Source organism: Callorhinchus milii, unplaced genomic scaffold, assembly GCF_018977255.1.
Source record: "Callorhinchus milii isolate IMCB2004 unplaced genomic scaffold, IMCB_Cmil_1.0 Scaffold30, whole genome shotgun sequence".
Taxonomy (NCBI): Eukaryota; Metazoa; Chordata; class Chondrichthyes; order Chimaeriformes; family Callorhinchidae; genus Callorhinchus; species Callorhinchus milii.
In genome coordinates this window covers 3,049,032-3,074,150 of record NW_024704771.1, presented here as the reverse complement: position 1 = coordinate 3,074,150, position 25,119 = coordinate 3,049,032, and the positions used below count along the sequence as shown (strand labels likewise).

The window sequence follows — 25,119 nt, the reverse complement described above, 5'->3', positions numbered from 1 at the left end:
AGAGTGCCTTTCACGTCAGGAGGACGTCCCGAGGCATTACTATTAGCCCACTCTGTCACTAGCCATTACTATTACCACATAATGTCACTAGCCGCTGCTATTACCACACACTGTCACTAGCCATTGCAATAAGCCCATACTGTCATGAAGCATTACTATTAGCACACACTGTCACTAGCCATTGCTATTACCACAAACTGTCAGTAGCCATTACTATTGGCACACACTGTCACTAGACTTTACTATTAGCCCATACTGTCACTAGCCATTGCTATTAGCCCACTATGTCACTAGCCATTACTTTTAGCCCACACTGTCACTAACCATTGTTTTCACCACACACTGTGACTAGCCATTACTATTACCACACACTGTCACTAGCCATTACTATCAGAAAACACTGTCACTAGCCATTACTATTACCACACACTGTCACTAGCCATTACTATTACGACACACTGTCACTAGCCATTACTATTACCACACACTGTCACTAGCCATTACTATTACGACACACTGTCACTAGCCATTACTATTACCACACACTGCCATTTGCCATTACTATTAGCCCACACTGTCACTAACAATTGCTATTACCAGAAACTATCACTAGACATCACTATTAGCAAACACTGTCACGAGCCATTACTATTAGCGCACATTGTGCTAATAGGAGTCCTGCAGCTCAGTGGTTAGAGCACTCGCTTTGCGAGCGAGAGACCTGAGTTCAATTCCAGGCAGAGGGCCAAACCTCGGGCAAGTTTCCTTACTCCACACAGAGCCTAATAATAATCCTCCAAAACCAAAAACAATAATAAATTGGTCATTTTCAATCTACGACTGTTTGTGGGACATTGCTGTGCGCAATTGGCTGCCGCGTTCGCCCACAAATATACAGTCAATTCACTTTACAGTGTGTTCTGTGAAGCGCTTTGGGACGTCCTCCCGACGTGAAAAGCACTATATCAAATACAAGGATTATTATTATTATTGTCACTAGCCATTACTATTTGCGCACACTGTCACTAGCCATTACTATTAGCCGACACTGCCACGAGCCATTGCTATTACCACACACTGTCACTAGACATTGCTATTGCACCACACTGTCAATAGCCATTACTATTAGTACACAGTATTATTAGCCATTGTTATGAGCACACACTGTCACTAGCCATTCCTAATAGCAGACACTGTCACTAGCCATTACTATTAGCACATACTGCCACTAGCCTTTGCTAATAGCCATTGTTAGTAACACGCACTGTCACTGCCCATTCCTATTAACACACCGTCGTCTGCCATTACTATTACCACAAACTGTCACTAGCCATTACTGTTAGCACACACTGTCATTAGCCATTACTATTACCACAAACTGTCACTAGCCATTACTATTAGCATACACTATCACTAGCCATTACTATTACCACAAACTGTCAATAGCCATTACTATTAGCATACACTATCACTAGCCATTACTATTAGCATACACTATCACTAGCCATTACTATTTCAGCACCTTGGGACGTCCTCCCAACGTGAAAGGTGCTCTATAAAGGCAATCATGTTGTTGTTGTTGTTGTTGTTGTATTACCACACACTGTCACTAGCCTTTACTATTAGCCCATACTGTCACTAGCTATTTCTATTAGCCCACACTGTCACTAGCCATTGCAATTACCACACAGTCACTAGTCATTACTATTAGCCAATACTGTCACTAGCCATTGCTATTAGCCAATACTGTCACTAGCCATTATTAGCACACATTGCCACTAGTGATTACTATTAGCCCACACTGCCACTAGCCATTACTATTACCACACACTGTCACTAGTCATTGCTATTGCAACACACCTCTACTAGCCATAGCTATTACTACCCACTGTCACTAGCCATTGCTATTGCAACACATTGTCACAAGCCATCACTATTAGTACACAGTGTCATTAGCCATTGTTATTAGCACACACTGTCATTAGCCATTCCTAATAGCAAACATGGTCACTAGGAATTACTATTAGCCCACACTGTCACTAGCCATTACTATTACCACACAATGTCACTAGCCGCTGCTATTACCACACACCATCACTAACCATAGGTATTACCACACACTATCACTAGCCATTGCTATTAGCACACACTGTCACTATCCATTGCTGTTAGCCCACACTGTCACTGGCCATTGCTCTTAGCCCACACTGCCAGTATCCATTGCTATTAGCCCACACTGTCACTGTCCATTGCTATTAGCCCACACCGCCAGTATCCATTACTATTAGCCCACACTGTCACTAACCATTGCTATTACCACATACTATCACTAGCCATTGCTATTACCACACACTATCACTAGCCATTGCTATCAGCACACACTGCCACTATCCATTGCTGTTAGCCCACACTGACAGTAGCCATTGCTATTAGCAGGCACTGTCACTAGCCATAACTATTAGCACACATGGTCACTAAACATTACAATTACTACATACTGTTACAAGTCATTACTATTAGCCCACACTGTCACTAGCCATTACTATTAGCCCACACTGTCACTAGCCATTACTATTAGCCCATACTGTCACTAGGCATTACTATTAGCACATAGTGTCACTAGCAATTGCTATTACCACAAACTGTCACTAGCCATTACTATTGGCACACATTGTCACCAGCCTTTACTATTAGCCCATACAGTCACTAGCTATTTCTCTTAGCCCACACTGTGACTAGCCATTGTAATTAGCACAACTGTCACTAGCCATTACTATTAGCATACACTATCACTAGCCATTACTATTACCACAAACTGTCACTACCCATTACTATTAGCATACACTATCACTACCCATTACTATTAGCATACACTATCACTAGCCATTACTATTTCAGCACCTTGGGACGTCCTCCCAACGTGAAAGGTGCTCTATAAAGGCAATCATGTTGTTATTGTTGTTGTTGTTGTATTACCACACACTGTCACTAGCCTTTACTATTAGCCCATACTGTCACTAGCTATTTCTATTAGCCCACACTGTCACTAGCCATTGCAATTACCACACAGTCACTAGCCATTGCTATTAGCCAATACTGTCACTAGCCATTGCTATTAGCCAATACTGTCACTAGCCATTATTAGCACACATTGCCACTAGTGATTACTATTAGCCCACACTGCCACTAGCCATAGCTATTACCACACACTGTCACTAGTCATTGCTATTGCAACACACCTCTACTAGCCATAGCTATTACTACCCACTGTCACTAGCCATTGCTATTGCAACACATTGTCACAAGCCATCACTATTAGTACACAGTGTCATTAGCCATTGTTATTAGCACACACTGTCATTAGCCATTCCTAATAGCAAACATGGTCACTAGGAATTACTATTAGCCCACACTGTCACTAGCCATTACTATTACCACACAATGTCACTAGCCGCTGCTATTACCACACACCATCACTAACCATAGGTATTACCACACACTGTCACTATCCATTGCTATTAGCACACACTGTCACTGTCCATTGCTCTTAGCCCACACTGCCAGTATCCATTGCTATTAGCCCACACTGTCACTGTCCATTGCTATTAGCCCACACCGCCAGTATCCATTACTATTAGCCCACACTGTCACTAACCATTGCTATTACCACACACTATCACTAGCCATTGCTACAACCACAAACTGTCACTAGCCATTAATATTAGCACACATTGTCACTAGCCATAACGACTAGCCCTCATTATCACTAGCCATTTGAATTAGCCACACACTATCATTGTCCATTGCTATTAGCCCACACTGTCGATAGCCTTAACTATTAGCACATACTGTCACTAGCCATTACTATTAGCACACATTGTGATTAGCCATTGCTATCAGTACACACTGTCACTAGTGATTGCTTTTCCCACGTACTGTCACTAGCCATTACTATTAGCCCACACTGTCACTAGCCGTTCTATTCCCACGCACTGTCACTAGCCATTACTATTAGCACCCACTGTCACAAGCCATTACTGTTAGCACAAACTCTCTCCGCTGGACTTTCTCAAATCCAAAGGCGAGGCGATCCGCTCAGCTGCCTCTTGCATTCCATCTGCTGCACCCTCCCCATCTCCCCCTCTCACCTCAGCCGCTACCCACCCCTCCCTCCACACCTTCGAACTCCTCTCTCATCACCTACATAAAACCGACCATCTGCTCCCTCGTCTCCATCTCTACCCCTCTCCTTACCTCCCAGCTCCACCTCTTTGCCTCTCTACTCACAGACATCATAAACCTCTGCCTGTCCATTGGTACTGTTCCCATCCCATTAAAAAACCGTCAGAATAATAATAATCATTGCATTTGATACAGCGCTTTTTTCACGTCTTCTCGATGTCTCAAAGCGCTTCACAGAATATGCTGTAAGGTGGATTGACCGTATATTTGTGGGCGAAACGCAGCAGCCAATTGCACACAGCAGAGTCCCGCAAACATTCGTGGATCAAAATTGACCAATTTATTATTGTTTTCGAATTCAAGATCCTCACCCTCACCTACAAGGCCATTCACGGCCTCGCTCCCTCCTACCTCTCCGACCTACTATCCCCCTACCTACCCGCCCGTACCCTCCGTTCCTCTGGCTCCGGTCTCCTCCACATCCCCCGCCCCAACCGCCCTACCATCGGTGGCCTTCAGCCTCTCAGCCCCGAGGCTCTGGAACTCCATCCCCCAGTGCCTTCGCCGCTTCCTCCCTTTCCTCCTTCAAGGCCGGTCTCAAGACCTTTCTCTTTGACCGTGCCTTCAGCTCCCTTCTCGACTCTCTACCCCCTCCTCGCTCCCTCCCTTCCCTCCCCTCACCCTGACCATTTCCCCCCTAATGCTCGGGTCCTGACCCAACTGTACAGCGCCTTGGGACGTCCTCCTGACGTGAAAGGCGCTCAATAAATGAAATCTTGTTGTTGTTGTTGTTGTTGTTTTTTTGAAGAGATTATTATCAGGCGTGTGGAGTAAGGAAACTTGCCCAAGGTTTCCTGCCTGGAATTGAATTGGAATTGGAATTGGAAGTGTCTCGCTTGCAAGGCGAGTGCTTTAACCACTGACCTACAGGATTCATCACTCCCCTCCTTAAAAAACCTCCCTGGACCGATCTCTACTCTCACATTACTGCCCCATCTCCATCCTCCCTTTTCTCTCCAAAGTCCTGGAACAAGTTATTGCTACTCAGCTTTGCTACTTCCTTTCCCGCCACCCCCTTGACGAACCCCTCCTTCCGTGCTGCCCACAGCACGGAAACAGCCCGAGTCAAAGTGACAGATGTCCTTCTGTACACGTACGACCAGAACGCCTTCTGCCTCCTCATTCTCCTTGATCTCTCTGCTGCTTTCGACACCGTCGACCACTCTATCCTCATCCAACACTGATCCTCTCACATCAACCTTCACGGCTCAGTCCTTGATTGGTTCAGATCGTATCTCTCATACCGCCTCCACTTCATCTCCACAGACAGTTTCTCCTCCAGTCCCCGCACCGTCTCGTGTGGCGTTCCTCAGGGCTCTGTCCTTGGTCCCTTCCTCTTCAATATCTATGTGTTCCCTCTTGGTGACATCATCTGCAGACATGGGGTCAACTTCCACATGTATGCGGATGACACCCAACGCTACCTCTCTGCCTCCACCCCTGACTCCAGGGCTACTACTGTCCTGACAGAATGTCTGTCCGACATCAAGTCCTGGATGAGAGCTAACTTTCTTCATTTGAATGCCATCAAGACCAAGGCCCTCCTGACTGGCTCCATCTTCACCCGTCTTCAAGTCCCCCGCCTCGCTTGCCCCACTATTTGCACACACTGTGACTAGCTATTACTGTTTGCATACACTGTCACTAGCCATTGTCTGGGAAGCGACATGTACAATATAATACAACACCAAATTACATTTGTGTAGCGCTTTTCACATTTGTTGGGACTCCCAAAGCGCTGGACAGGATTTGCTCACGAGCTGGGGATCGGGATCGGGGAGGGTGGAGGCTAGGGATCGTAGCCGAAGGCGTGGTTGAAGAGGAGGGTTTGGAGACGAACCTTGACGGTGGCAATGGCAGGTGCGAGGCAAAGAGACTGTGGGATGGAGTTCAAAAGGGTGGGGCAGAGAGGCTGAAAGCCCAGCCATCGATGGTGGGTCAAGCCAGGAAAGGGACGTGGAGCAGGCCAGAGTGTGCTGAACGGAGGGAGGAGACAGGTTGATATGGAATCAGCGGGTCCCAGAGGTAGGGGGGAGCAAGGCCATGGAGGACCATGAAGGTGAGGAGGATTTCGAACTAGCCTCACCTGTTCAGGTCTTTGACCGTGTACTTCTGCAGATCGGAGGAGATGCCGCGGTTGATCCCGGGCCCAGCAGCGTAGCGTTCTGGCAGGTGGCTGGACTGGCGCTGCACGTGGGCGGGATTCCTCAGGGCTCCGCTGATGTCACTCAGGAGCCGGGGGAGAGGGCCCAGCTTGATAAGAGCCTCCTACAACAACACAAAACACAAGCTCCGTCAGCAGGAAGCACACTCTGTACACAGGAACCACGTTCTCTGTCACCAGGAACAACAACTTGCATTTACGCAGCGCCCTTCATGAGGGGTAGTGTCCTGAAGTGCTTGACGATGGCGGAGTCTGACAATGAGCGAGGGAGAGAGGGAGGTGCGGGGGGGAGACCATAAGCGTGAGTGAGGGGATAAGGAACCACACATTCTGTCACCAGGGAGAGTGGAGTGGGCGCTTGAGGAGATCAAGTGGGTGTTGATGGGGGTGGAGTGAGGAGATTGAATGGTTGACTGTGTTGGGGGGGGTGGGATACCCTCCCTTACTCGACTAACTGCCTCCCTCCCTCCCTCCCTCGCTTGCTTCCCCTCTCTCTCTCTCTCTCTCTCTCCCCACTCTATATCTCTCTGCACCCACTCTTCTCTTTCCCCATCTCTCTCCCCCCACTCTCTCTCTGTTTCCCCGCCCTACACACACACTCTCTCTCTCTCTCCTTCCCCATACTTTCTGTCTTTCCCCCTCTCTCTGTTCCCCCACACTTTCTCTCTCACTCACTCACTCCCTCCCACACCCCACCCCAACGCCCCTGCCCCACCCCGGGGCTGAAGGTCTCACCTTGCTGAGCTGAGGCAGCACCTCCCAGAGGAGGCAGTGGAGGGTGGAGAGCTCACGGCCCAGGTCGATGTAACCCTCGAAGCTGGCTGCATTGGTGACGGTGTCCGGGTTGGAGATTTCCATCAGGAACTGCTGCATGCTGCCCCACTCCAGCTCCAGGAACTCGTTCATAAAGGACATGTACTCTTCCTTACTGCCGAACCTCCACACAGCCAGAGACAGAGACACACACAGAGAGAGAGAGACAGAGAGCGTGACAGCCCCTGGGCCAACAACAACAATTTGCCTTTACGCAGCGGCTTCCACACTGACCGGACAGCGTCTCAGAGCGCTTAACGGGGGCGGCGTCCGATGTCGAGCCGGGGGGAGAGGGGGAAGGTGACCACGGGCACGATCGAAGAGAAAGGAGCCCTAGAGAGTAGAATTTGGGATCCTCGTCCTCATTTTTATAGCCTCCCGCAGCCTTGCTCTGGTGACATATTAACACCATACCAACCGGTCACTTCGCGACCCCCCTCCCCCACAACCACCACCCGCCCTGGCCTTCTCCGCCATCGAAGGTCGGGCCTTCAGCCTCTCTACCCCAACCCTCTGGCACTCCATCCGGTGCCCCTCCATTTCGCCCCTCCCTTGCCTCTTTCAAGGTCCGTCTCAAGACCTTCTTCTTCCCGTTCCTGTAGCTCAGTGGTTAGATCGCTCGCATCACGAGTGAGAGACCTGGGTTCGGTTCCCCGGGCAAAGTGAAACATTGGACAAGTTTCCTTACTCCACACACGCCTCTGTTTACTCAGCAGTAAGTGGGAACCCGGTTGTTAGTCGATTGGTGGATCGCTTTTCCGGGGGTGATCATCCCTTCGGAAAAAAAATGGGTCACTCAATTCACGACCGTTTTTGGGACGCTGCTGTGCACAATTGGCGTTGTGCGTTTCGCCCACAAAACGCGCAGTCAATTCACTTCGTGGTACGTTCGGTGAAGCGCTTTGAGACGTCTCGAAGACGTGATAAGGCGCTGTATCCAATGCGAGGATTATTATTATTATCTCTTCTCATCGCAGAGGGTCTGCCTGGGTTAATCAGTAGCGCCTTCGCCTCTAAGTCAGAAGATTCAAGTGGGGGAAGGGAACGCTAGCTTGTCTGAGGTGCACCCCCCTCCCCCACATGTCTCCCCAACCACCCCACCCCACAGTGACATTCCCCCCAGGACTGGATCCATTCACATTTTCAAGATGGAGGTAGATAAATATCTGCTTATCTACCTTAAGGGGCGGGTAACTGGACTTGAGGTATAGATCAGCCATGATCTTAAAAAATAGCGGAACAGGCTTGAGGGGCTGAATGGCCTACTTCTGTTTCTATATCTGTGTATCTATGACTCACTTGGTGAAGTTGGCCAGGTTTTGGATGACCTTTGCAATGAGCGTCAAGGTTCGGGAGGTGCGGTCGTCCGGGTATTCCTGCATGAGGTTGAAGAGACTCGGGGACATGATGGCGGGGCACAGGAAGCGGAGGAAGAGGGAGGAGCTGATCAGACGGTCCGCGATGTCCTCTCGTCCCCGCTCCGCGCAGCGCTGCCGCCACGAGGCGAACACCTCCTTCAGCTCCCGGGGAAACACACTGTGAACAGAGAGTGGGGGTGGGGGGAGTGGACACATATAAGCACGGGGCGGCACGCAGTGGCCATGTTCCAGGCTTACAATGGGCCTCGGAAAGGGAGAGAGGAATGAAGAGAAGAGTGAGTGGGACAGCGAGGAAGAGGAATGAAAGGAGAGGGTAGCAGGAGAGAGAAAGAGGAAGAGAAATGAAAGGAAGACGAAGAGAGAGAGAGAGAGAGAGGGGGGAGCGCGTGAGAGAGAGGGAAGAGAGATGGAGCAGAAAGGAGAGAAATGGAGTCAAAGGAAGGCCGAAAGAGGGGGGAAGAAGAGAGAGATGGCATGGGAGTGAAATGCAGAGAGAGAGAGATGGACGGAAAGAAAGAAGGAGAGAGCGCGAAAGAACTGGGGAACAGTTACTTGAATTCTAGTGTCTCCGCTCCCAGTGACTCTCCCCTCAGTGTGTCCCCTCCCAGTGTTGCTCTCCCCAGTGTCTCTCCTCCCAGTCTCTCTCCCCCCAGTGTCTCTTGCCCAGTAACTCTCCCTCAGTGTCGCTCCTCCAGTGCCTCTCCGCCCAGTGTCTCTCCCACAGTGTCTCTCCCAGTGCATCTCCCCCAGGTCTCTCCACCCAGTGTCTTTGCCCCAGTGTCTCTCCCCCAGGGTCTCTCCTCCAGAGTCTCTCCCAATGTCTCTCCTCCAGAGTCTCTCCCAGTGCCACTCCCCCAGTGCCTCCCCCAGGGTCTCTCCCCCAGTGTCTCTCCCCCGTGTTTCTCCCCAGTCTCCCCCTCAGTGTCCTCCCCAGTGTCTCCCCCCCCAGTGTTTCTACCCCCATTGTCTCTCCCCCCAGTTTCTCCCCACAGTGTCTCCCTCAGTGTCTCTCTAAGTGTCTTTCCCAGTGACCCCCTGATCTCCACAGTGTTGATTTCACCCCCCCCACCCCCTCGCTATGGCAGTGACACTGACCAGTGGGAGTTGACGATCTTACAGAGCGCCAGCTCACAGCACATCCTCAGGTTGGCCTGATGGTCGGCCAGCGAGGAGAACGAACATTTCACTGGGTCCACCTCACAATTCTCCTCCGACTCATAGAGAGCTCGGATAAACTCACCTGTAACACAGCGATCAGCACTCAGTCACTACACCACACTGACACACCTCACACACACTAACATAGTCGCTACACCACACCTCACACACTAACATAGTCGCCTACACCACACCTCACACACTAACAAAGTGCTCAGGCACTACACCACAACTCACACACAAACACAGCACTCAGTCACTGCACCACACTGACACACCTCACACACTAACACAGAGAGACAGTCACTACACCACTGACACGCCTCACACACTAACACAGTGAGACAGTCACTACACCACCCTGACACACCTCACACACTAATACAGAGACACAGTCACTACACCACACTGACCACCTCACCCACTGTAACACAACAAGTTGCATTTATAAAGCACGATTCACAACGCCCTAAAGTGCTAAGAGTGTCAAGGATTTGCACCCAAGCTTCGGGCTGGGGTCAAGTGGGGTGGAGGGAAAGGGTGGGGACGCGGTGGGGGGAGAATGACCAAAGTCATGGTTGAAGAGGAGGGTCTTAAGACGGCCCTCGAAGGAGGTGCGGGAGGGAGATGAGGCAAAGGGACTATGGGATGGAATTCCAGAGGGCGAAAGGCTAAAGGCTCGACCTGCATTGGTGGAGTGGGCAGGGCAGGGCAGGGCAGGGCAGGGCAGGGCCGGGCACATGGAGCAGGTCATTGCCTGGCGAGCGGAGAGTGGACAGGTAGGTACGGTTTTAAGAAGATGACGGAGGTCATCTTACTCCGCACACTCACAAACACATCCAGAAACACATTCGCACACCTTTACCCACTCACTCACTGTCACACCCACTCACAAATCCTTGCACCTCCCACTCACACAAACACTCCCCACCATTGAGGGGAGGAAGAGGAAAAGAGGAAGGTCTTGATTTGGACCTTGAATGAGGTGCGGGAGGGAACTGGCAAGTGGGAAGCAACTCCGGGACGGAGTTTGAGGTGGGGAGGGGGACATAGGCTCAAAACCTGAAGACAAATGGTAGGGCCGGGAATGTGAAGCCGGATGGAGTAGGCGGGTCAGGATGGTTTGAGAAAGCCACAGAGGGAGGATGAGGGCGAGACAATGGAAGGCCTTAAAGGCGAGGACCTCGAAGTTGATCCTCTGGGGGATGGGGAGCCAGAGAAGCCGGGCGGGCACGGGGTTGATCGGGTCATGGGAGCTCAGTGTGGCGGAGGACACGAGATACGGAGTTCTGACACCTTTGCAGCTGGTGGAGGGAAGAGTTGGGAAGTCCAACGAGCAGGGAGTTAGTGTAGTCGAGCCTGGATGTGATGAAAGAGTGGAATGAGGGTCTTGGTGGCCCGAGGGGAGAGGTAGTGATGGATGCAGGCGATATTATGCAGGTGGGGGAAGGCAGAATGGTTTAGAGCACGGGTGTGGGGATTAACACATACCTACACTCAAAGACTCATTTACTCACTCGCACACAAATCTACATTACCACTCATGTTCACTCGCTCCCCTGCTCGCTCGTTCGCTCACTCACTCTCTCACTTACTCACTCACTCACTCACAGGGAGGAATCTATACACTGACAATGTCTATCAGTCCTCGCTCCTTTAGAAAAATATATGTCGATTGACTGGTGTTGACCACTGACAGTTGATCCCTTAAAGAGATAGGGTCAGTGGCCTTTCCCATAGTAAGCCCCGTGAGCCTATCACCTCCATCCTCGCCCGACTTCACTGGCTCCCCATCCCCCAAGGGATTGAGTTCAAGATCCTTGCCCACACCTTGAAAGCCCCCAAGACACCAGTACACAGACTTGTGTTTGGGGGGGGGGTAGGGGGGTCGGAACTGCATCTGCGTTGAGGAACCTGGGGTGTTGGGCTAGATATTCGGGGGGGAGGGGGCTGGGGCAAGAAATTGGGGGTTGGGGTGAGACTGGGTAGGTGGGGGTAAGATATTGGGGGGTAGTTAAGAGTGAGACATCATAGAATCATAGAATTATGCAGCAAAGCCGCCATTCGGCCCATCTTGTCTGTTCCGGCTCTTTGAAAAGAACTATCCAAATCAATCCCACTCCCCGCGCTCTCCCCATAGCCCTGCAAACTTGTCCTCCCCAAATAATAATCTACTTCTCTCTTAAAAGTTGTTATCGAATTAGCTTCCACCAGCCTTTCAGGCAATGCATTCCAGATCCAAACAACTCGCAGTGTGAAAAAATGTCTCCTCAGCGCCCCTCTGTTTTTTTTTAACAACTATTTTAGTCCTCGGGTTACCGACCCACCCGCCAGTGGAAAATAGTTTCTCCTTGTTCACCCTCTCGAATCCCCTCATCATTTTGAAAACTTCTATGAAGTCTCCTCTTAACCTTCTCTGCTCCAAGGAGAATAACCCAAGTTTCTCGAGCCTCTCCTGATAACTGAAGTCCCTCATTCCTGGTACCGTCCTGGTAAATCTCCTTTGCACCCTCTCCAATGCCATGACATCCTTCCTAAAGTGTGGTGCCAGAGCTAAACACAGTCTGTAGCTGAGGCTTAACCAGTGTTTTCTAAAGGTTCATCATAACTTCCTGACTTTTGTATGCTATGCCCCTATTTATAAAGCCGAGTATCCTGTACGCTTTTTCAACAGCTTTATCTACCTGTTCTGCCACTTATATGAGCCCTCAGGTCTCTCTGTTCCTTCATCCCCTTTAAGATTGTACCATCAGCTTATATCGCCTCTCCTCATTCTTCCTCCTAAAATGAATCACTTCTCATTTCTCCACATTAAACTTCATCTGCCACCTGTCTGCCCATTTTATCAGTCTGATATGTCTATTTGTAGTCTGTTACTATCCTCTTGACTGTTTACTACTTTTCCTAGATTAGTATAATCTGCAAACTTGGAAATTGTGCTCCCTATACCCAAGTCCAGGTCATTTATATAGATCAAAAACAGCGGTGGTCCCAATACTGATCCCTGGGGGACATGACTGCAGAATTCCCTCTTGTCAGAAAAACAACTGTTCATCACCACTCTCTACTTTCTGTCTCCCAGCCAGTTTGGTATTCATGTTGCCACTGTTTCCTTAATACCGTAGGCTTCTATTTTGCTTACAAGTCTCTTATGTAGCACTTTATCAAATGCCTTTTGAAAATCCATATAAACTACATCAACTGCACTACCTTCATCCACCCTCTCCGTTACTTCATCAAAAAACTCTATCAGGTTTGTTAGATATAATTTGCCTTCAACAAATCCGAGTTGGTTGTCCTTTATTAACCCATATTTTTCAAAGTGAAAATTTATTTTGTCCCGGATTATAGTTTGCAGAAGTTTCCCCACTACTGGCGTTAGGCTGACTGGCCTGTAGTTCCCTGGTTGATCCTTCTGCCCCTTTTATACGGTGGGGGGGTGGGGGGTAACATTAGTAACCCTCCAGTCCTCAGGCACCACCCTGGTATCCAAGGAGGATTGAAAGATTGCGGCCAGAGCCTCTGTGTTTTCCACCCTTACTTCCCTCAGTAACCGAGGATGAATCCTGCCTGGACCGGGTAACTTATCTACCTTGAGCAACGACAACCTTTTTAGTTTACATCGGGGAGATTGGCGTGAGATATGGGGGGAGGATTGAGGTGAGATATGGGGGGTGGTGGGGTGAGATATTGCGGGTTTGGGATGAGATAATCAGGGGATTCATGTGAGATATCGGGGGGGTTTGGGCTGAGATATCGGGAAGCAGGTTGGGGTGACATATTGGGGTGAGATATCAGGATGTGGTGAAATATGGGGCGTTGGGGTGAGATATCACGGGGGTATGTGGTGAGATATTGCGGTGTTGTGGTGAGATATGGGGGTTTGGAGTGAGATATGGGGTGGTTGGGGTGAGATATCGGGATGGGGGTTGTTGTGAGATATGCCGAGGTTGAGGTGAGATTTCAGGGGGTTCGGGTGAGATATTGGGGGGTTAGGCGAGATATCAGAAAGTTGGGATGAGATATCGGGGAGGTCCGGTGAGATGTCGGACGAGGTGGTGAAATATTGGGGATTTTGGATGAGTTATTGGGGGGGGGTGGGGTGAAATATTTGGGGGGGGTTGGGGTGACATATGGGAGGGGTTGGGTTTGGGATGAGAAATCAGGGGGGTTGGGCTTAAGATATCGCGGGGGGTTGGGGTGATATATCGGGGAGAGTGTTGGGATAAGAAATTGGGGGGTGTTGGGGTGAGATATTGGGGTGGGGGTTGATATCGGGGGCAGGGGAGCTATTGGGGTGTGGATGGGCTGAAATATTGCGGGGCAATTGGGTTGAGATATTGGGGGCATGATATATTAGTGGGTTGGGGTGTATATATCGAGGGGTTTGTGGTGAGATATTGGGGGGGGGTGGGGTGATATTTAGGGTGAGATATCGGGGGGTGGGGATATCAAGGTGGAGTTGTTGTGAGATATGGGGGGGGGAGTTTGTGGTAACATATGGGGGGGGTTAGGGTGAGATAATGGGGGTTGGGTGAGATAGCAGGTGGGGGTTGTGGTGAGATATGGGGGAGTGGTTGGGGTGAAATATTGGGAAGTTGGAGTGAGATTTTGGGAGGTTGGGGTGGGATGGGGGTTGGGATGAAATATTGTGGATGGGGTGATATATTGGGGGGATATTCGGGCGAGATATTGGGGAAGGGTTGGGGTTGGGATGAGAAATTGGGAGAGGGTTGGGGTAATATATCAGGAGGGTCTGGGTTGAGATATTGGGGGGTGGGGGGGGATGATATCATGGGAGGGTAGATATCGGGCTGTGGATGGGGTGAGATATTGTGGGCGGTTGGGTTGAGATGTCGGGGGGGGGTTGGGGGTGATATATTGAGGAGGTTAGGGTGAGATATTGGGGGGTGCTTTTGGGGGCATTGGGGTGAGATATCAGGAGGGGTGCGGAGATGATATCGGGGGTGGGGTTAGATATCAGGGTGGAGTTGTGGTGAGATATTGGGTGGGGATAGAGAGGGTTAGGGTGACTGGTTCGGATGAAGAATACCCTTCGGCCCATCTGATCTCCTCATTCCAGAACCTCCACCACCACCTCCCCCCATCACAGCATCGAGCTACAGTTTAAATCAGTCTGAAGGTCCCAGACTCAAACTCCCCCCCACCCCCACCCACCACCCCCACCCCAACCCCTCCCCATTAACCCTGTTACCAGTCGATAATTTCCCTCTCGGTGAAGAAACACTTCCCGATCCTGGTCCTGAAATCAAGTCTAAACCCGTGGCCTTGTGTTCTACCATCTCAGTGTCTCGGCGCAGACCACAGTATTGATTTGGGTTTATGTTATGAAACCTATTTAAAATGTTATAACCTTCACGAGGTCGTTCTCTCTAAAGACTGAAGAGCCCGAGCTTGTCAAATCATCGCTCGCAGCTCATTGCTCTAACACTGGGATCAGCCTCGCTGCTCTCCCCTGCATTGGCTCCAGGAGATCTCCGGATAAAACTAGCTAATCTGATTCATCTCCTTGTAATGTAGTGACTGTTACGTCAGCCTGCGTGCAGTAAAATCCCACCCCCCCCCGCTCCCCTCCACCTCCCGAATTCACAAACGGATGGCATTAACAATCATCTGAACCCGAACCAGACGGGTCCGCAATATTCCGGGCCACTGCGTCCCTCCAGGGAGAGGGAGAATTAGCGTGAATTCCATTCTCGACACAGGATTTCCACGTACAGGGTGACCAATAAGTCATGATATTATCTAAATATTATCTGAAAAAATATACTGCAATTTCTTTAAGACTTATTAGACATTTTAATGTATCACAACGTTTTGGTTACCCTGTATGAGTGGCATACATATGTGGAACTCTCAGTCTGGTTTGGAGACTCTTAAGCACATTGATGGGTTTCCGCGTGTAACTGATTTTGTTTGGTCAAATTGCTGCGACAAGGCGCTGTATAATAATAATAATAATAAAAATCCTTACATTTGATACAGTGGCCTTTACCTTAGGTAGATATCCCAAAGCGCTTCACAGGACACACTGTAAAGTGCAGTCACTGTGTGCTTTGTTGGCCATCGCAGCAGCCAATTTGCACACAGCGACATCCCCACAAACAGCCATGAAGCGATTGGCCTTTATTTTGCTGAGCCCGGTGTCTGACACCAACACTTACGGGGACCTTCACGCAGGATAGCGTCTCAGAGCATTTAACAGTGATGGAGTCTGACGCTGAGCTGGGGATAGAGGGGAGGTGACTGAAGGCACGATCGAAGAGGAATGTCTTCAGGTGCGATCTGAAGATGGGCAAAGAGGAGGGATTGAGGCAGGTGGGTTACGGAGGGTCATGAGTAGTGGCTGAAAGATGTCTGCTAATGGTGGAGCTGTGGGGATGTGGGACTGCAAGAGGATAGAGCCGGCTGAGCAGAGGATGCAGGTGGTGGAGTGACTAGGTCAGAGAGATAGACCACAAACATAGGGTCAACTTCCACATGGATGCAGATGACACCCTCACTCTCTCTGCCTCCACTCTTGACTCCAGGACCACTGATTGTCTGTCAGACATTAAGTCCTGGATGAGAGCTAACTATTTACAGTTGAACGTCAACAAGACCGAGGCTCTCTTGATGGGCTCCTGTCAGCGCCTCCTCACCTCGGGCACTGACAGCATCACCATCCATGGTTGCACACTCCACCTTGCTAGGCCAGTCTGGAGCCCTGGCGTCTTGATGGACACTCAATTGTCCTTTCTACCCACATCCGTGCCATGGCCCGCTCTGCCTTTCCCACCTCCTCAACATCACCTGGCTCCATCACTGCCTCAGGCCACCAAGAGACTCATCGATACATTCACTATATCTAGGATTGACTACGCTAACTCCCTGCTTGTCGGCCTTCCCAACTCTTCCCTCTGCAAGCTGCAGATAATCCAGAACTCTGCCCCTCATGTCCTCTCCCAAACCAGGCTCCGTGATTCCATCACCCCCACCTTCGCCCCGGCTCCCCATCCCCCAGTTCAAAATCCTCATTCTTGTCTTCAAAACGGTCCATGGCCTTGTGCCTCCCTACCTCTGTGACCTGCTAACCCCATATCAATCTGTCTGCTTCCTCCACTCAGCGGCCTCTGCTCTGCTTCATGTCCACACCACCACCGGCGGTCGGGCCTTCAGTCTCTCTGCCCCCACCCTTTGGAACTCCAACCCACATTCCCTTCAGCTTATTCCCTCCCTTGTCTCAACAACTTGCATTTTTATAGTGTCCTTCATTCAGAGTTGTGCCCCAGAGCACTTCCTGCCTCTTCAAGGCCCGACTGAAGACATTTCTCTTCAACCGTGCCTTCGGTCACCCTCCTACCCTCATCCTCCCAGCCCTCCACCCCTCCTGATCCCAACTTTTGCTTGGATCCAAATACCTGACTGTTCAGCGCCTTGGGATGTCCTCCGAGTGGATTTTGAAATCAATCTATTCTACAAAAGGGAGCCAGTGGAAATGGGAAAGGACTTGGGTGATGGGGTACGGGGTTTGAGATGGGTGAGGATATGGGTGTAAGAGTTTAGAATCAATTGCAATTTGTAAATGGTGGAGCTGGAGAGACTGGTGAGGAGAGCACTGGAGAAATTGAGGCAGGACGTGAAGAAAGCTTGGCTGGGGGTTTTAGCAGCAACAGGTGTGAGGTTTGGTCAGACACACATAGGAAACCACCACGTGCTTAAGAGTCTCCAAAACCAAACGGAGTTCCCTGCATTCCTACCTACACATGAAAATTCCCGAGCACCATCTATCGTTTATGTGGAGTCCTGTAGCTCAGTGGTTAGAGCACTCGCCTCGCAAGCGAGAGGACCCGGGTTTGATCCCTGGGCAGAACGAAATGTGGGACAAGTTTCCTTCCTCCACACACACGCCTCTGTTTACCTAGCAATAAGTAGGATTGGCGTCAATTGTTAGTCAATTGGTGGATCACTTTTCTGAGGGTAATAATTCCATCAAAAAAATAATAAGAAGAATTTTGTCAGTCAATCCATGACTGTTGGTGGGAATTTTGCTGCCGCGTTTCCCCACAAAATATACAGTCCATTCACTTTACAGTAAGCGCTTTGAGACACCTCAAAGACGTGAAATATCAAATGCAAGGATTATTATAATCATTATTTATCTTGCGATTGTCAGCCAGGACACAGAGAGAAATGGAAACTGCCTTATCTTTTCCAATAGGGCCGCGAGATCTTTAACGTCCACCTGAATAGGCGCAGATAGTGAGAGTGAGGTTTAGTGTCTCATCCGAAGGGTGTGGAGTAAATGGGGAAATGAATGAGAATTGTACTGGGGGACAGCTTGCCAGTGGGAGCACAAGTCCTGAAGTGGGGCTTGACCCCACAACCCTTTTTCCAGAAGCACTACTGCAAAAAAACCATCATCAGTCAGGCAAACAAGCCAGTCTCGCTCTGTCATCTACACCAGCTCACGGTCCCCGTCAGTGTGAACAATATTAACAATCGTTTCATTCGATGCAGTTGTCGTGACGGGAGGACCTCTCAAAGCTTCACAGAATTTAACGCTAATAATAATCCTTGACGAAAGTGACTTAAGTGCCTTTCACATTAGGAGGTCGTTTGAAAACGTTTCCCCACAGCAACGTCCCTGCAAACAGTCAGCAAGTGAGTGAATGATTTTATGCGGGAGATGAGAGTGAAATTCCCTTTTCTCTTTTCTGACATCGCTGTGGATTCTGACAAATCTTTAACGTCCTGGACAGGGCACAGAAAGGGAGCTCGGTTTAACGTCTCCTCTTGAAGGACGTGTTCGCAAACTGGCTGCTGTGTCCTCCAACAAAACCCACAGTCACTGTGCCTCACAGTAAAATCCTATGACGAGCTTCAAGACCTCGACAATGCAAACAAAGGCAGGATATCAAATGTAAGGATTACGATCTCAGAGCAAATTAAAGTAAGAGGCTCTGAATGACTTCCCGCTTTCAAATTGGGACAAGTGAACGATCCCCATGTTTCTCTCCAGTTAAAGGGAAGTGCAGCCCTGGACTTTCAAACTGAACTAAATGAGACTTACCGATATGCCGAACCAACCCCTTTAAGGGGTATTTACCTGTCTTCGCGCTGGGATTTCAGGATTATCATTACCATACGGGATCTTGGGATCTCAATGCCTCCTTCCCAAGGGAGTCCGGGTATAAGGTTCCAGCTGTGGACGGTGCCAGGCTGGGTACCTGCCCTCACACTGAACCCCTTCCTCACCCCCGCACCCACCGTTAGTGAGGGCAGATACACCAGTGAGCACACAACCCTCGCAACTCACTCGCTCAGGTGCACATGAACCCACTCACACAAATACACATGTACCCAAGCTCATGTACACACACATACACACACACACACACACACCAATGTGCACTGACACATGTACCCAGGTACACGAATACGTATGCACACACACATACATACACACACACAAATCCGCATATGCACTCACATATAAACATGCGTACACCCACATACATATGCACACACTTCCACACATACCCATATACACAAACGCACATTTACCACATACACGTACCTACATGTACAGGCACACGCTTACATAATCACATGGACTCACGCAAACATACACACGCATACTCATACACACGCACACAGACATAACCACACATCCATCCACCCCCACACACACAAACACACACACACTCATGCAGACAGGCAGACGCACATGTGCAGACATGCAGCTGCACCTGTGCAGACGTATTCACGCATGCAGACTCATTCACTCACACACACGCGCAGTCGTTCACATTCAAATACAGACACTCAGTGCGCACAGACAAGAGATCCTCACACATAATTCAAAATACATGACAGCAGTTTCCAAACCATCGCAGAGACCGACCCGACTGAGACCCCGCCCAGGGGAGGGGGTGGGGGGTGGGGCGGGGAGGCTAATACTTTTCATTTTACGAACGGATCAAAGTGCTGGATATTTGGACCAAAAATGGGAATTTCAGATCAGCGACAGCATGGGTTAGAGACACAGTAAAGCTCCCTCTACACTGTGCGTCCGCACTCCCAGGTCAGCCACAGCTCGGGTTAGAGACAGAGGAAGGCTGATGCCAGTGACCTGCTCCTTTGAGCCGTCCTGTGGTGGTAACTCACACCCACTCTGTCGTGGGTAGACTTGCCCAAACTCCATTTAATATCAGGTCCTCTTGTGTGTCTCTGAAGGTGGGTGAACAGGTTAAGGCCAATGTCTCCGCGCCCCATTCCCCTACCCACGCGCACGCACACAAGTGGCTCCCAAACCTGGAAATCTCCACCTCCCGGGATCAATTGCCTCTCCCGTGCCTGAGGCATTACTGACCTGCTTTGCCCAGCCCTCATCGTACAGGGACTGACCCGCCTCTGGACCCGTGGCATGAACTGAATCACCCCTTGGCTTTGCTGGAGAGAGTTGGGTTTTAGAGAGTGGAGGGAAGTGGCAGCTGATGTACTGGCGGGTGGTTGGGTGGGGGGGGGGGGAGGGAGGCGGGGGTGGGGGTCTGAGTCGGGGGCTGACGCATACAGAAAAAAATCACAAAACCACACTACAGTACGCACGCTTCTTATGAGAAATGGAAAGCGATTAACCCCTTGAGGCCTGCGACGTTCTTCCAGCAAATGCCCAAAAGGAAGATAGGAAGAACGAGATCCCAATTGAGCAGCGAATAGGCTCCTGGTGGAAGTTTCTTGTCCAGTGGGGATAACAGATGGTAAAACATCAAGGAGCCAATCACCAGGAAGGCTGTCAGAAAATCGTGGCCCACGATTTTGTTGCCGAGACGCAACGTATGCACGATACAACTTTTTAAGTTGATGCAACTTTTAATGGCCAGAGTGAGTGCACACCACCATTGCCTCATCCAACTGTCCATTCACCCGCCCCACCATTGGACCACCCGACTGTTCATCAACCTTTCCTGTGCGAGATCGGTTGATGACAGGCAGATAATCCAATGGGAGTATGGAGCTGGTTGATAGACAATTAGATGGTCCAATTGGGAGCACATCGTCACTGTAGGTACTTGAACTGACTCCACCAACACCACAAACTGTGGCCCCAAGTTTTTTGTACCAAAAAATCAGGACTTTGTGACAGCCTCACTGATGAGCCAATCCGTTGGACTGGGTGGTTTAGCAAATCAGTGACTGAGCCTCAAACTGGCTCGTGTCTGAGTGTATTTTCTGAACGAGGCTAGCAGCTCAAGGGGTTAATCCAACGTTACACGTGACATTAAAAGTGTTTTACTGAAACAGAACATGGTTGAGAGCCCGGAGTTCATTGCCTTGTTGGGAAAGAGGAAGGAAGGGCCAGTACGCGTGAGAGCAGTTTTGTGTCAAGGCCACAGCATCGCTCTGGCGATACAGGTGACAACACATCTGATTTCTGGAGAGAATGTGTGAGATTTGTGCATTCCAGCCTCATAACATATTCCCATCTCCCTCCCAATTCCTCCTCACCCCAGCACTCTGACAATCTCAATCTGACTGGATGGCGCTGATGTGACAACTGTCATGAAGACCAGGAGATCCAGATACACAAACAACAGCACAAATGTCAGAAAAGAATAGAGAGAGACAGAAAGAGAGAGAGAGAGAGGAGAGAGCAAAACACATACTATCTGTTATACCCATTGGATGAGATAGAGAGAGAGGGAGCAAAAGCGTGATAGAGATTTAGAGCCAGAGAGAGCAAAAGAGAGAGAGTGATGAGAAACAGAAATAGAGAGAGGAATGGAATAAATCAGAGACAGGAAGATAGAGAGGTAGAGTAGAGAGGGAGGGAGAGAGAAAGTGAGGGAGACAGAGAAAGAGACGGAGGGAGATGAAGAAAGAGAGACTTAGAGAGATAGGAAAGACTGAGAGAGACAGAGACACAGAGAGAGAAAAGAGATAAAAAAAGACACACAGAAAGACAGAGATCAAATTAGTAAGAGAAAGAGAGACAGAGACAGTGCGAGACAGACAGTGAGAGTGAAACGGACAGACAGACGCAGAGGGAGTTGGAGATCTAAATTGACAGACAGAGAGAGAACGAGAGAGAGAGAGAGAGAAAAAGAGAGACACCACAGAGATAAAAAGTGAGTGAGAGTGAGAAAAGGACACAGACAGATACTGACAGAAAAATACTGAGTGAGCAGGAAAGGGACAGAAAGAGAAAGGTTAGGAGATAAGAGACAGAGACAGAAAAAAAACCCTGAGAGTGTTTTAAATAGGTTGTTGTCCCCTTCTGCCTATGAGAACCTGTTGCTTTTCTGAGAAGAAATTTCCAGGACCAAGCAAATCGAGATCTCTCTCTCCTTGGTTCATCTGAGCTCTCTGGCTCTGGTTTGGATTCCCTGGGACAATCGTTGTAAAAAGGCCCCTCTAGCGTGTTCAAGTAAAGCACGTTTAATTGGAGATGGAAGGTGAAATGGTTAACCACGGACACGATTCAATAGAAGTACAGCAGAGCTTGCCAATGACCAGACCTTCCCCAGTCACCTCCCCCACCAAGACTCATGTATACCTTTCCCGGTGAATCTCCCCTATTATTATGAGCTACACCTTTGCTAGACCTTCCTCTATCCAACTAAACTAACCCAACGCAACCCAAACCCAATGCAACTTGACCTAACTCAACCAACCAGTCCAATCTACCTCAACCCAACTCAATCCCCAGCCCAACTCAACCCAATTTAACCCCAATCCATCCCAACTCAACCCCAACCCAATCCCAACCCAACTCAACCCAAGTTAATCCAACCCAATTTGAACCAAATCAACTCAACCTATCTCACCCAAGCAAAGAATTCCCAACCTAACTCAAACTCAACCCAAATCAACCAAACCCAACTCATTCCCTAATCCCAAACCAACCCAATGCAATCCAACCCACCTCAATCCAACTCAACGCAACTTAACCCCAACCCGACTCAATTCCCAAGCCCACCGCAATCCAACCCAATTTATCCCAACCCATCTCAACCCAAACCTAACTCAATTAAACTCAACCCAACTGAACTCAACCCAGCTCAACTCAACCCCAATCCATCCCAGCTCAATCCACCTAAACCCAACCCAACCCCAACTCAACCCAAGCTAACCCACCTCAACTCAACCAAACTCAATCCAACCCAACACAACCCAACTCAGCTTAAACCAACCCAATTTAGCCCAAACTCAAATCAACCCAATCCCTAACCTAACTCAACCCCATCCCAACTTAACACAACTCAACCCAACTCACTCAACCAACCCAACTCAAACCCAACTGAAATCAACCCAACTCAATCCCCAACTCAACCCAATGCAATCCAATCCAACTCAAACCAATTCAACCCAACCCAATTCCCAAGCCAACTCAGCCCAACTCAACTCATCCCAATTTAATCCAACCCAACTCAACACAACTCACCCAACCAACCCATCCAAACCCAACTCAACTCAACCTAACCCAACTCCATCCAACCCTCAACCCAACCCAACTCTACCCCAACTCAACCCAATTTAACCTAAAAAAAACCCGATACAACTCAACTCAACCTAACCCAACTGAATCCAAATCCAACCCACCTGAATGCAACCTAACCCTCTCCATATTCTTTCTAACTCCCATGAACACCACCACCATACCCTTCCCCTGTTGCTTTCATCATCCCCCTTGCCTCATCCTACATCCATGGACGGATCACTTGCCCCACTGGCCGCGGAGATGGGCGAGCTCTGCAGACCCCACGGGTAGAAATGTCACACAGCAACATGGAATACAGACCCTGTGTAAGTGGAGTGTCGGTTGTGAGTGCAGCCGTCACGGACACCAACCTACCAATAGCGTCCTTGAGATATTTCTGACCAATCAGCTTTAGGTATTCCTCAATTGCCTTGGTCGCCAAGGTGTTCTCACGAAATATTAAATGCTCACGGTCAGCAAAGCGGTCAACCTCTGTCATGGCCATGTCAGAGAGGAAGTCCTGTAACAACATGGAGAGTGGGAGAGTTCAGAACCCACAGTCATCTTCACACTGCACTCAATCCCTCATACCACATAATAATACAAAAATAACACTACTAACAAGTTGCAGTTATATAGAGCCCTTCACAGGGGGTAGTGTCTGAGATCATATAACAGCTGCATGGTTTGAACCCAACTCAACTAAAGCTGGGGGAGGATTGGAGAGAGGTAAATGTCGGCACGGTCGAAGAGTAAGGTCTTCGGGTGTGATTTGAAGACGTACAAGATGGAGGCATTGATGTGGTTGTGCCAGAGTTTCAAGGTGGCTGAAAGCATGGCCACTGACGGCAGAGTGGAGGGGATGAGGGACGTGCAGGAGCCCAGAGAAGGCTGAGTGAAATGGGTGGGTGGTGGAGTGGGGTCAGAGAGGCAGGGAGCTGCCAGGGTGTGAAGTACTTGTAGGTGAGTGCGAGCATCTTGAAACCGGTGCATTTTGCAACAGGAAGCCATCGGAGCCTAGCAAAGACTGCGGTGATGGGGTTACAGAGCCTGGTACGAGTGAGGACATGGGTGGCAGAGTTCTGTACTACTTGGACCTTGTTTATAGTGGAGCTGGGGAGACCACCAAGGAGAGCATCAGAACAACTGAGGCTGGGGGGTGTCATAATAATAATCTTCCATTCGATAGAACCTTATCACTTCTCATAGTACTTCACTGTGATGTGCAGTCACGGTATGTTTTGTAGCCAAAGCCAATCTGGGCACAGCCACTTCCCCGCAAATAGCCATGAAGTGACTAACATTTTATTTGGGGAGATTGTCAGCCAGGACACTGAGATACAGAAGCTCCCTTTTTTTTGAATAGCCCCGTGGGATCTTTAATGCCCACCTGAAAGGCAAGTGAGGCTTAAAGTCTCATCCAAAGGATGGTAAAATAAGAATAATAATTTGGTCACTCAATCTACGACTGTTTGTGGGACGCTGCTGTGAGCAATTGGCTGCTGCGTTTCACACACAAAATATACAGTCAATTCATTTTATAGTATATTCTGTGAAGTGCTTTGAGACATCTCAACGTTGTGATAAGGCGATCTATTAAACGCAAGGATTATTATCATTATTAGCTATAATATAATAATAATCCTTGCATTTGATATCGCTGGCAGTGAAGGGAGGGTTAATGCCGTGCAGTGTGGATGGACAGGCTGGTGTTGAAGGGGAGGAGTGGTGGGAGGGTTAATTCCTGTGCGTGTGGTGTGCACGCGCTGCCTGGCGTCTGAGATTCATTTCTTTATTTGAAGCAGTTGATAAGGGAAACAATAACAGGAAATGACTCCAATTTTATGTTTGTGTGCCCATGGGGGTGAGGAGGGTGTGTG

The 25,119-nt window shown here is 49.4% G+C and overlaps 1 protein-coding gene across 2 annotated transcripts in view; it reads right to left on the bottom strand.

Annotated features, from left to right (window-relative positions):
- The window catches only part of LOC103190490 (ras/Rap GTPase-activating protein SynGAP), a 120,448-nt gene that overhangs the window by 57,677 nt on the left and 37,652 nt on the right, over nt 1-25,119 (bottom strand). For both annotated transcript variants that reach the window (XM_042344862.1, XM_042344861.1), the window contains exons 6-10: nt 23,615-23,759; nt 9,694-9,838; nt 8,519-8,755; nt 7,142-7,343; nt 6,329-6,510 (exon numbers count right to left, since the gene is read on the bottom strand). In XM_042344862.1, the coding sequence (XP_042200796.1) occupies nt 6,329-6,510; nt 7,142-7,343; nt 8,519-8,755; nt 9,694-9,838; nt 23,615-23,759 (911 nt within the window). The remainder of the gene's footprint in view (nt 1-6,328; nt 6,511-7,141; nt 7,344-8,518; nt 8,756-9,693; nt 9,839-23,614; nt 23,760-25,119) is intronic.